Source organism: Fusarium odoratissimum (genome assembly GCF_000260195.1).
Source record: "Fusarium odoratissimum NRRL 54006 unplaced genomic scaffold supercont1.32, whole genome shotgun sequence".
NCBI lineage: Eukaryota > Fungi > Ascomycota > Sordariomycetes > Hypocreales > Nectriaceae > Fusarium > Fusarium odoratissimum.
In genome coordinates, this window is record NW_022158716.1 from 314240 (window position 1) to 326354 (window position 12115).

A 12115-nucleotide genomic window follows, 5' to 3' on the forward strand; every position below is an offset into this window, starting at 1 on the left:
CCTGCAGCACATTCCTCCGATGACGAAATCCCTCTACCAGTTGCACGCGGTCTCACCGGTAGGATGTAGGACAACGCGAGACTTGACAAAACCGCAATCTCCCAGGTACTCAACCTTCATGTTATAGCATGTCTTGACGTTCTTATCCTTCCAAATGCGGTGGGCGCGGGTCTTGCCGGGGTCAACGCAAATTGTCTGAGGGCGACCACACGAGGTGAAGTCCAAGCAACCGCCAGCAACAGTGCCACCAAGGCTGCTGCCGACCTTGGTGCGCTGGCAGTTGTTGCAGTCGTTGACCCGGATGTCAGAGTTGGACGAGAAGATTGTCAGGGGCGGGTCGTTGGGGTTGGTGATGGGGACAGGCACGGCGGTGAAGGTGTACACCAGGTCGAATGCCGCATTGTAGTCAGGGCAAGTACCCTGATCACAAGGTCCAGCCAAGATTACCATGGAATCAGCAGGTCTCTTGGTGTTACCAGCTGAGGCGGTGTTGTTCCAGTTGGCTGGGTCCTTGAAGGCTTTCTTATCGATGCCGTCCCAGTCGATCTTGTCCTCAATGTTGAGAGGTGACCACGCAGTGGATTCAGCTTTAGGGGCTGATGCGACTGGAGTGGCCGTGACAACTGCGGCCATTGCCATGATGAGGAACTTGGTAGCGACCATGTTGATGACTTCGGGGGCAAGAAGCGTCACGGAATTGATTGTTAAGAAGATTTTGTGATGTATGGGAGAAGGTTGGCTTGATGTTCTGAAGCTATGGCTAAGCTATGGAAAGAGTAGTTCGAAGTGAGGAATAGCTTGCATCTTTATACTTGGAGTATGATCATGTTATTCTAAATCTCGTGAGCACAAGAGACTTCGATCGCCGAAGATTGATAAACTGGAGGAAGCATAGCGTGACTCCCTCGGCTACGTAGCGATTGGCTACCTCGCCATTCGCTTATTTTCCGGTCTGTGTAAGGATCAACTAATCCTATTCTTACCAATTACTGAGTGGGAACACTTGTCTTACTGACTTCCTTTCGGCGTAAAAATCTGTTAATAACTGTCGGTCTCAAAGGTACCACTCGCCAAGGTGGGGCCAACAAAAAGACCTTGCCAGGTACTAGCAACATACAGCTAAAATTCCCTCCAATCATAAAGGCCAGTTCCATTGGAATAGCTGTTAATTATAAGGGAAACATCCGTCTTACTGCATGAACGGCATCTATCCTTCTTAAGGTCATTTAAGAGATCCTGCATTGGGTAGTGTGATTAAGTTAGAATCGCCTATTTACCAGGGGTATTGCATGGGCCAGTCACCAGTTAAGTGGGAATTATTACTCAACAAAGGATCGGATTGTTACCTCGAAACTGGACCGAAATAGTTATCCGCGCTCTTATCTGCCGTTTGCTGATGGCCACCTGCCTAAGTGAATCTTAGCCTAGTTATCTGATCAGTCATTTGATTTATCCCGCAGCCATTCTCGGCATGTCAAAGTGAGAAGCATGCCTGTACATTCTATCTCGCCAATCCCATTTTAGCTACAAATACGAATCCCTGCAGAAGGATTGCTCGGAAGGAACTAATCGGGCCATGCCGGCCAATGACTGCAATTCGGGCCGTCGCCTGCAACATAGGGCACGCTGTCTGGCAGTTTGTGGACTGCTGATACCCTGTTCTTGTTTCTCATTACTTATTGGGTCAGTGATGTATTGTTCATTCAGATTTTGCGTAGTGGTCAAATCACAATATGAGGACAATTACCACGCAGCCTTTTTAACTCGACATGCCTCCTCAACCGCGCTGTCCTTTTTATAATTACATAAACACGTTATTAGAGTTAAACAAGATCGCATTGCATGCAAACACAGATCCGGAATGGCGGCAGTGATTAGAGGTAAGGGATCGATTTGAGGAGAGCAACCAGGTACAGAACTAATGTGACCAAGCGGCGCGGGCCGGGACGGACGGACGAACAGGCCAGCCTTGAAATTATGTAGTGGAGTTTGGCGGCATGGTGACATTTTATCGGGAAATCTATAGCCCGGATTGTCCATGCTTATCTTAGCGTGCTTTCCTTTATCTAAAGAGTCACCCAGATAAACAGATCTTGCTACAGCCATCTTATCTAATTGAGATGGGTTAAACCTCATTCTTATGCTCACTTCAAAGCAATTAACTGGCCACCTCAGATAACCCATGCAACCAAGAAGCAAACATATAGAAATGCCACTTATGCCTCCTTACAAATAGATTAGGCAGCAGCTCACCCTGTCCGAGATGAGGAAACGTAAGCCGTCGTCATGATACCCTAGAGCCAATCACTGGTCCATTTTCAAGCCCAGCTTGATTGCTTGAGGGTATGCATTATGCATTGCTGCCCAGTTACTCCCTCCAAATGAATTACTCTATAGATCAAAGAACTGTGTATTATGACGAGGCGCCTTGAAAATTGGGAAGAAATCATGTAATCTCACCAGAAAACAGCGAGTTCAGAACCTCTCGCAATTCTCGCGTACAACATCACAAGACTCCCCTGTGAAAGACAGATTTCTGTCTACAACACACTTTCCATTATCAGATAGAGGGAAATGTCCAGCAGACCACTCACCAATTCCAACTACTCCGACAATGGTGGGGAGCTGGAACAGTATATTGTCTCATTACGGCAAGCTGTTCATGGTCTGCCAGAAGGAAGTTCCGAACGATCTCGTCATCTTTACAAGGTCGCCAACCTCCTCCGTGAGCATTATATCGCTTCAAATGGAGAAAAAGGTCCTATAGAGGCTCTTTCTGTTGCTCGTGAAGCGGTAAAAGCCATTCCCGATGGCAGTCCGATGGCTGCAACATGTTTAAATAACCTAGGACGCCTGCTCCGTCACAAGTTCGTCTTCGAGAGAGACCCAAGAGACCTTGATGAGGCCGTTGAGGTTTTCAGGCGGTCTGTTGATGTATCGAAAGAAGATGACTCATCTTGGCCCCAATGGTTAACGGATCTCTGAGATTGCATCTACACTCGGTATGATGTTAAGGGATCACTGCCGGATCTGGAAGAGAGTATTGAATTGGCTAGAAGAGCACTTAAAGACACAACAGAGGATGACCCGGAAATTATAGACCTTGTGATCGATCTTATGGTCCGGCTTCGAAAAAGCGAGCGAACAGGCTCTGTCTCTGCTTCAGAAGAGGCTGTTGATATCGCCAAAGGCTGCTTGAATCATCCCCGAAGGAGCACTCATCCCGCAGCACATTACTGCACCTACTCGCCGGTAGTTTTTCAGATCGATATGTCCTTACCGGTACAATAGACGACCTCAATCAACAGATCGTGTTTTCTAGACAGGCTATTGATTCAACATCCATTGATGATCCAGAACGAGTATCGCGACTTGCTGGCTTAGCTGTCGGCCTCAGTGATAGGTACGTGAGAACAGGGGCATTAGGAGACCTTTCAGAAACTATCAGAATAGCGACAATGGCGTTTGAACAGACCCAAGAGGGTTCTGATGACTGGGCAACGCATGCTTGCAATCTCTCGGGATACCTCCTGACCTTGTACGAGAGAACTGGAGAACAACTGGATCTCGACACAGCAATTGCATTGGCTAAAGGTTCAGTGGACGCGACACCAACAGGCAATGCCCTGAGACACATACGTCTCGGAAACTTGTCAGCATGTTTGATTGCTCGTTTCGATAGCACAGGCGCCTTCGAGGATCTAGAGGAATGTGTCAAGATGGGCAACGAGGCTAAGGAAGCTACCCCCAAAGAACACGTCGAATGGCCAGCGCGACTGCACGACTTGGGGGCCATTCTGCAAAGAAGATACCAGATGACGCAAGATCTCGAAGATCTCGATGAGGCTATTGGCTTGACCCAGCAGGCACTGTTTGCCCTGGGGCCAAGCCACCCACAACAGGCCGATACCATGTCTCTGATCGCATTGTTCTTTGCAAAGAGATACGGGGAGACAGAGTCACCTGAAGATCTCCAGCGAACAGAGTTCTTCTACAGAGCTGCGGTGTTTCAGACGCAATCGCTAGTGGTGACACGCATAGAGGCTGGTGTGAAACTAATCTCAGTATGCATGGTCCAGCAAAACATGGAACAAGCTTACGAGGACGCCAAGTACGTGGTGGATCTCATTCCGCAAATGGCTGTGCGATCACTCGAGAGTTCCGACAAACAGGATCTTTTACTTAAAATAGGTGGGATATCATCTGAGACGGCTGGTCTAGCACTCCATCTTGGCGAAGATCCATCGGTGGCATTGAGTCTTTTAGAGAAGGGTCGCGGCATGTTTGCTTTGTCTTTGGATGAGATGCGTGCCGATATCAAGTCCTTGGAAGAGCAGTGCCCTGATCTAGCAAGCAAGTTCATTACTCTGCGTGAACAGCTATCTTCCCCTTCTACTTCTAGAAGGACATTGGATACCGAGGATCCTGAATGGAATGTTGACGAGAGTCGGCGTCACGAGGCAGGCGACGAGTTTGAAAGCTTGCTTGCGGGGATTCGCCAGCAATCAGGCTTTGAGACCTTTCTATTACCTCCCTCGGAATCCGAGATCAAATTAGCAGCAGACAGTGGTTCTATCATCATAATCAACACCAGCATGCTGCGTTGCGATGCGATTTTGGTTGAGAGTCATCAGATCACATCTGTGCCTCTGACTGACTTCAACCGCCGTGAGATGATTGAATATGTCAAAAACGGCACATTCAGAAGTGATGAGGCCCTTGAATGGCTGTGGGACTGCGTCGCAAGTCCTGTATTGAACGCGTTGGGATTTGACAAACCCCCTTCTGAGAGAGACTGGCCTCATGTTTGGTGGATCATGACAGGACTTCTGAATAAGTTCCCCATTCACGCTGCTGGGTATCACTTAAAAGGCTCCTCCGAAACGGTCATTGATAGAGTCATCTCGTCATATCATAGCTCCATACGGTCAATCATACACGGCAGGAAGAGACCTATATCCGCTGCGACCCAGACAAATGCACTGCTCGTCGCAATGGAAGCCACCCCTGGTAGCTCAAAACTGCCCTTCGCAACCAGAGAAATAGCAGCTATCCGTGGCATATGCAAGTTAATGTTGGTCGAGCCAAATGAGCCTGAATTAAAGAGGGATAATATTCTGTCAAGCTTGCTTGAATGCGGGATATTTTACTTCGCAGGCCATGCCCGTACAGATCCCGAGGATCCAATCGGAAGCTATCTCTGTCTAGACAAAGAAAGAGAGAAGTGCTTGACCGTGTTGGACCTATTAGACATAAACCTACAGAGTAACTCCCCTTTTCTTGCCTATCTCTCCGCCTGTGGCACTGGCCGCATCGATCATAATGACCCGGCGGACGAAGGAATCCACCTCATAAATGGGTTTCACACAGCTGGTTTTCGCCATGTCATCGGGACTTTATGGGAGGTCAAAGATGAGATCTGTGTAGATATGGCTAGGATTACATATGAAGGAATGATGCAGAATGGCATGACGGATGAAGCAGTCTCTCGTGGACTCCATGAAGCTTCCAGAGAGCTTCGAGATCGTTGTTTGACAATGGCCAGGACTGATCACCGGACAATTGGAAGTTTACAGGTAGGAGCAGGTGAAAATAAGAGAGGCGATGGAGAGGAACTTGAAGGGAGAGGTCTTGGCGGGTTCTCGAGGGATATTGTAACTTGCGACGAGGAGCCTGTTAATCCGCCATGGATTCCCTATATTCACTATGGGATTTGATGTTTATTTATCTCGATGTATTCATAAATCGACATTTGACCACTCAAAATTATCCCTCACTCAATTCTATGGATATAAGATCAATGGATGATTTCAATAGTTATTAACTGCACTTTTCTTGCCCGCAGGCCAGACTACAATATCTACCCCGTACCAAGTCTCATGAGATAACAGATTCTTACTGCCGCGCATGAGCTGAGCTGAAATAACAATTATTATCATTGGGTTAGGACTCCGTATGAACGGTGAATGCCGACACGAACAGGGTCCAATCAATTCCAATGGATCAGATGAGGTTGCTATCACGCAACAGCTAACCGCCGTGGCTACGATGCGCCTCTTCTAAACCTATAGGCCTGATAGTGATGCCGTAATGGCTGGCGTGACTCCTTTATTATTCGTAACCGTGATGTCAGCCTTATCCTTGAGAAGCAGCTTAGCTACCTCGATGTGTCTATTAAATAATAGTATTACAGTATTTATGCGCATTCTTATTAAAATAAAGATAGCAAGTAAGATTAGTATTAGAAGGGAAAATAAGGGGAAAGAATTAACGGCTACATCTTGGATCTGTGACTGAAAAATGGTGCAACTAATAATATTTCCTCCTCGCGTATTATTGTTAATCAGCTTAGATTAGGCTGGGAAAGCGCGTAATGGTCGATAATGTAGGAGAAATGGTCTAGTTTACGTCGCGTCTATTCCCAAGAAGGGATGAGTCATTTGTGGTAGATGGATGAAAACAGATTGGATATTTAGAAGACAATATTTCTGTCGACTGCGATATGGCCATAGTCCAAAGAGCACCTTATCCTATTCCAAAGTGACACAGCCCTCATACCTCCGGAAACATATCATTTTCCTGTACCCGTAAGCAACTCGGCAATCTGCTCTCCCGTCAGATCATCAAAGTCAGCCCTCCAAATTCCACGAGCGGCTAGACCTTTGTTGGTCCAGTCAGCGCAAATCTTCTCTTGCTCTTCGGGATCGTCTTGTGTTCCAAGAAAGACCAGCCTGCGACATGCACGCCGATAAGCGGAGACGGATGTCTTTGGGATACCGAATTTGGACGTGAACTGCTCGACTATACCGTTCGGCGTGGCATATTTGAGTTCGCGGTAATCGCTGTAACCGGCTCGCATGAGGAGAGAAGCTGTTTTGGGGGTGATGGTCAGCTTTTGTTGCAGTAGTGCCTGAGCTGTAGGCATTGTGCCGTCGTGAATGCTGGGCCGAGTGCTATGCGAGATGGGTCCAGGGAAGGAGCACTATGCCGCAGAAGCAGGTCAAATGTAACAATAATGGAATGGGCTGATGGGATCGCGTATCTAGAGTCTGAAGAGCGTGTACGGAGCGACAATCTAGGTTTCAGAGGGCTCAAAGACTGTAATTAAAGGTGAAGAATTATTCACGGTCAGATATTGTCTCATGTATAGACTTTTGATCAGCAGACTCACGCTAAAAGCGCCACAGTTTAATCGCAAATGCGTTATTGAGCACGGTGGGCAACATGGAGCGTTTATGGCAATAAGTGGGGGGGGAATGGAACAGCCTGGCCCATTTTGGCCATAGCTGAGCACAGGGGTTAGATTGGGTAAAGGGAACCTGTTTAGAGCCTCCTATATGGCGATAGAGACAGGAGCAGGCTCTGTTGTTGACAATAGTATAGCCAGTGCAACGGTGATGCCAAATGATAAGAGCTGCTTATTAGTCTGGTTTATTTCCCCGTCAAACTACTACAGCAGCCACCTCGTGTCAGCTGGGATATCGCGAGGCCCTTGCGGTTGCCAACCCTCATTCGCCTGCCAAAGATGCCTGCACTTAAGCCACCAGAATAAGGCGACAATAAATGGAATTGTTGGAACCGATCCCCCAATAACAGCCGCAGCGGCCCAGTATTGAAGGACATTGAAGTGATCCCGATAAAACGCAGGGCCCTCGAAATCGAGGTAACCCCCAAGCAAAGGCGCGTTTAGAGCGCTTGACTTGCAGTAGCAATTACTAGCCACGCCAGTCACCTGTTAGTCACTCGAGATTAGCACAACACAGCGAATAGAAAGCAGCTTGTTCTGAAACTAGAGCATGGCTGATGTTTCAGATGAAGTCTTACCTGGAATACGATCACAACAAGTAGGGTCAGAATGGCTAGAGTGTTGGAGATGTATGACACCCAAAGTGCCCACTGCGGCGGACGCTTGGAAAACTGGATCACCCAAGACACAGAGCTGAAGGCGCCGAAGAGGAGATACGTGAGTGATCGGCAACCCAGGCCTATGGTCGGGGCTGTGAAAGATACGACAAAGGCGCTCATAATCGCGCACCATACCAAGAGGAAAGAGAGCACCGCCACAACATACCATGCTTTAGGCTTCCATCCCTTTAGCCTATTGGCCGCTTTTTTTGCACATCGCGAAAGATTTGTTTCGGTGTGGAAGTCAACAGTCGTGGAGGCCTCGAGTAATGCATGAGGTAGTCCGCAAAACTGAATTTTTCTGCCCTGTCCAATGAAGACGTCGATTTTCAGAGCTTGAGGAATTTTAGTGTTATCTTGCCACCACCCAATGCTGTTAGGATCGTTTCCAGGCTCAGATGTCCAGGTCTTAACGGCCTCGACATTGTAGAGCCAGCGGGAGATCAGTTCACTGTTGTAATCAGCACCCTCAGGCATTTTATCTAAAAAGGGCTAAGCTGAGTAATGTAAGCACTCACCTAACACGCTCCGAGGAGACAGGATTCCGGTCGATGATCGTAAAAACCACCAAGAGCGGAAGCCAGGTCATCAAAAGCCCGAAAGCCAATGAGAACGGAGTATTGTTATCCCCAAGCTCTGCGAAGGCCAGAACGACAGAGAAGATAAACGCGACGAGAAATGTGCCTAAATTAGCGAGCATAGGAATAACTCCGCGTCGACGTAACATACGCAGCTGAAATGCGAGTGTAACCAAGAGCTGACGAGTGAGGTCAACATCGGGACTTTGATCATCAGACAACGGCCGAAACAGGCCATATACTAGGATTTTTAGCATGCGTGCTGGGTTACCGTTATTATCTACAAGAACCAACCCGTCGTACTGATTCATACAGCACATCACAAAGTAGGCCGCGCTGTATAGGTGTGTCTGGGCGGCATTGACCCGCCTTTGGACCCGCCGATGGGACTCGCGTAATTGGCGGAAGTTGAAGATAGTTGCTGTTAGGGCTGTTTGAGGAGAGCCCAGCCAGTTGAGAACTGCTACCAGCGTCTTGGATATCTTCCTTTCATGAAGGGACTCATACGGGAGGTTAAGCAGAATAGCTAACGGGAATATCCAGTTAGCCGCAAGGCTTAGTGCTTCGGGTGCGTCGTAGGTGGCGACTGGATTGCCGCAGATTGCTTCGCAGCCTGGTGACACACAGAGTGGGTTAGATTCGGGAACATTACGTGGTCTAGAGGGGAGACTGTGAAAGAATACCATCGTATGTGACTGCGAGATACTTGTCTCTGGGGAAGTTCCGATCAAGCCCAGTTACTGGACCATGGTAAAGAAACTCGTTGAGAGTTTCGTTATTGATAGAGCCCAGGGTAAGCTCCCCGGCTTGGATTTGCAACACCTTTTGCTGGCAGTCAGACCATTTATACGTAGCCAGAACCACGGGTACCGGTGAGACAAGAAAGATGATACGTGGAACGTGTATGAATCTCATGATGCAAAGAGAGGTTGTTAACGAGGACTGATGATGAAGATACTGGCAGAGGATATATTGCCAAGACCATTTAAGGGACAACGACCTCCCTTATATATTCTTGGCGCCAGGAATACAGCTTCGTTCTTAATGTAAATTCTAAGTAACTTCCCATTTGGTCATTCTGCAGGTTTATGCGGCCAAGGTCACTAATGGTACAGCTGGTTGTATCGTCCATCTGGGGCTGAAATATCACTCGCGTGACAGCGCCACTAGGCGTCAATAGCAATTTTGCTCTGCATATGACTGACCGCTCATTGTGTGGCGCTTGGGGGGAAATGACGGAGAAATTATTACAGCTCTTCTATAACTGGGAGCAAGTGATGTTGGGTTTCGTTGTTTGAGGCGCAGGTAAGGCAGTCCGCTGGATGTAGCTGAGGTGTGTGGCTACGCCGAGCGTCACCTATGCGTAAAGAGGGTTATCAATCCCTGTCACGTTCTATGAATGGATTGGAATGGGAAAAATGGAACGAGGCAACGGAAAATACGGGACGGCAATGAATGGATGAGAATCATCGGAACGACGAGTGTGGTTTGTAGCTATCGAATTACGTTTCCTCTTTTGGTTGTTTTGGTTGAACAACTCATCTGGCGCGAGCAGGATGCGGCCCAGACCGGAGCAACTTCCAGCAACTCAAATTATTCAAGAGCAGCCAGCCTTAATGATTAGAAAATCTTCGAGCCCTAAGGGAATGTGGCCTCGCCCGGGGCTCCTCTGAAGGCTTAGGACCGGGTTACAAACTCAATAACTTAAGGTAAAGGGTAATGTCTCGACAGATTGTCGACTTTACAGAGCAAGACCAGGAAGAGTTATCCGGAAAATATAGATGTAATGGTTCGGGATGACCTGTTGTACCGACCCCCTCTTTTACCTCGACAAATTCACACAAACAGACCTGTGCACATGTTCAGCGAGGCGTCGAGGCAGATGGAGGGCAATATTGCAAATGGGACGTCTACTATGCAACGTATATGACAGCCACAACAGAGGATACACAGAAAGTGTCAGCGCGGGAGCGCTAGACCAGGCTGTGGATAATAGCAGTGCCTAAACTACATATCCTAGGCACTTGCTCCTTTCAGGCGCTGTTATCGGTCTACTGAACATGTGCTCCGGCCGGTTCGAATTAGCATATGCTTAGCCTTAGTTCCAGGGTAGAGAATAAATAACCATAAACAACTCGTCATTATTGGACGCCATAGTTTTGACCCCCCTCCCCCGGATAAGATCCATAAGTTTGAGGGAACTTGAGACATTCTCTTTATAGTTATACGGTCTTCATTCCCTAAACCTAAGATTGGATAAAGGCCCCGAAAACCCCGCGTGGCTGCGCGGTTTTGTCCGTGTAGGTGATTTAAAGGCGGCCTGATTCTGGACATTCTACTCCATAAGCCTCAATGCACAGCTCTTTCGATATCTGAGAAATCCCTTGGGTGGTTCATCCCCCAGTTCCAGTCCACTCCATCGAGGCACCTGCCCAACCTCATTCAGGCTTAGAGTCGTTCAATGGCTCGGGGGTTTCATACCGCGTTGCGCACCTAATTGACTTTCAGGTTGTCTTTGAGACGGCTGTTTATCAGTACGAATATCTTGCTCGTCATAAACCACAATCGTATCGCCTTGGGCCTCCCTACAATGATTCCTGCGAGGTTTATGACGATATATATAAGCTGGCCTATCCTATTGATGTTTAAACTAATTGAGACTCTGGAGATGCTTGGATATCCCTTTTAAGGTAAGTTGCAAATTACAAAAACATAAACTGGCCTATGCATGCATAATGCCCCAGAGGGCGGCTAATAGGCGGACAGCACTATTAGAAGGCTAAGATAGAAGTGGAAAAGCTTACAAGGGGCTGTCTCGGTATTTCCCAACTATCTCCGCGGAAATGCTCAACAACACAGTTGGAAGCCTTAGCAATGTCTGCAACGTAACATGCGTGCTGACCCATCCTTGCAATGGGCAGACTATCAGGCAGACTATTAGACATTACTTGTATCGGTCTATCAATGCAGATTTTCATGCTTATTCACGTTGTGTTCTGTAGTACTTCTGCCCTTAAAGGCTTTACTGTTTCCATGTGCAACTATAGAAGGTCCCTTCTAGTACGTGAAACCTCAGCAAATGCCTAATGTTCAACAAATGCTGGCAGCGGCTATACAGCGTGGCCACCAGTCTGGTGACCGCCCTCCCCGACTCCCCGGCTCCCCACTCTTATCGGCGGCCCGTATTAAACCTCTGTACCAGCCCTGTAGGTACGCTACTTCGACAACAATTGATTCTAATGTAATACTTAAGAGCCGTACCTGGGCGGCAAAAAGGATTCCTAGGCAATATGACATATCCATGCAGGAGGGAGTTATCTGACCAATCACAAATGTGCTCAAGGTAGGTCATACGTGTGTATGCATAACGTAAATTATTGATCACCCTTTCGCCACAACTGAAGATGGCGGGATCGCGACCAAGTAATATTGTAACTGGAAGATAGTCTCCGTTTCGTCGGGCGTTAAAGCGACGAGGTTGGTACATATCATGTGGTCCACCCACAGAGTTAGAGTGGGGTAGAGGTGAATATATGAGATAACAACACTAATACTATTAGGAAATAGCATGGGGAGTTGACAACAGGATGCCCCATGAGGCAGAATTGAGTAAGCCGCCTCACCAGCCGCTG

General features: G+C 47.8%; 5 protein-coding genes across 5 annotated transcripts; 2 read left to right on the plus strand and 3 right to left on the minus strand.

The window, feature by feature from the left end:
- Window positions 1–33: 33 nt before the first annotated feature.
- Window positions 34–758, minus strand: FOIG_13339 (uncharacterized protein; the record flags this gene model as incomplete). The annotated part of the gene is made up of 1 exon (XM_031214490.1): window positions 34–758. The coding sequence occupies exon 1, from the start codon at window positions 661–663 to the stop codon at window positions 34–36; it is 630 nt and encodes a 209-aa protein (XP_031055861.1). The 5' UTR covers window positions 664–758.
- Window positions 759–2574: 1816 nt separating this feature from the next.
- On the plus strand, window positions 2575–2985 carry FOIG_13340 (uncharacterized protein; the record flags this gene model as incomplete). The annotated part of the gene is made up of 1 exon (XM_031214491.1): window positions 2575–2985. One exon carries the CDS (start codon window positions 2575–2577, stop codon window positions 2983–2985), a length of 411 nt encoding a protein of 136 aa, XP_031055862.1.
- A 473-nt stretch (window positions 2986–3458) lies between these two features.
- Window positions 3459–5717, plus strand: FOIG_13341 (uncharacterized protein; the record flags this gene model as incomplete). Its single annotated transcript, XM_031214492.1, has 1 exon — window positions 3459–5717. One exon carries the CDS (start codon window positions 3459–3461, stop codon window positions 5715–5717), a length of 2259 nt encoding a protein of 752 aa, XP_031055863.1.
- Window positions 5718–6378: 661 nt separating this feature from the next.
- FOIG_13342 (uncharacterized protein) lies at window positions 6379–7186 on the minus strand. Its single transcript, XM_031214493.1, has one exon. It carries the CDS (start codon window positions 6923–6925, stop codon window positions 6572–6574), a length of 354 nt encoding a protein of 117 aa, XP_031055864.1. The 5' UTR covers window positions 6926–7186; the 3' UTR covers window positions 6379–6571.
- A 264-nt stretch (window positions 7187–7450) lies between these two features.
- On the minus strand, window positions 7451–9398 carry FOIG_13343 (uncharacterized protein; the record flags this gene model as incomplete). Its single annotated transcript, XM_031214494.1, has 4 exons — window positions 7451–7732; window positions 7825–8356; window positions 8424–9096; window positions 9167–9398. The coding sequence occupies 4 exons, from the start codon at window positions 9396–9398 to the stop codon at window positions 7451–7453; spliced, it is 1719 nt and encodes a 572-aa protein (XP_031055865.1).
- Window positions 9399–12115: the final 2717 nt, after the last annotated feature.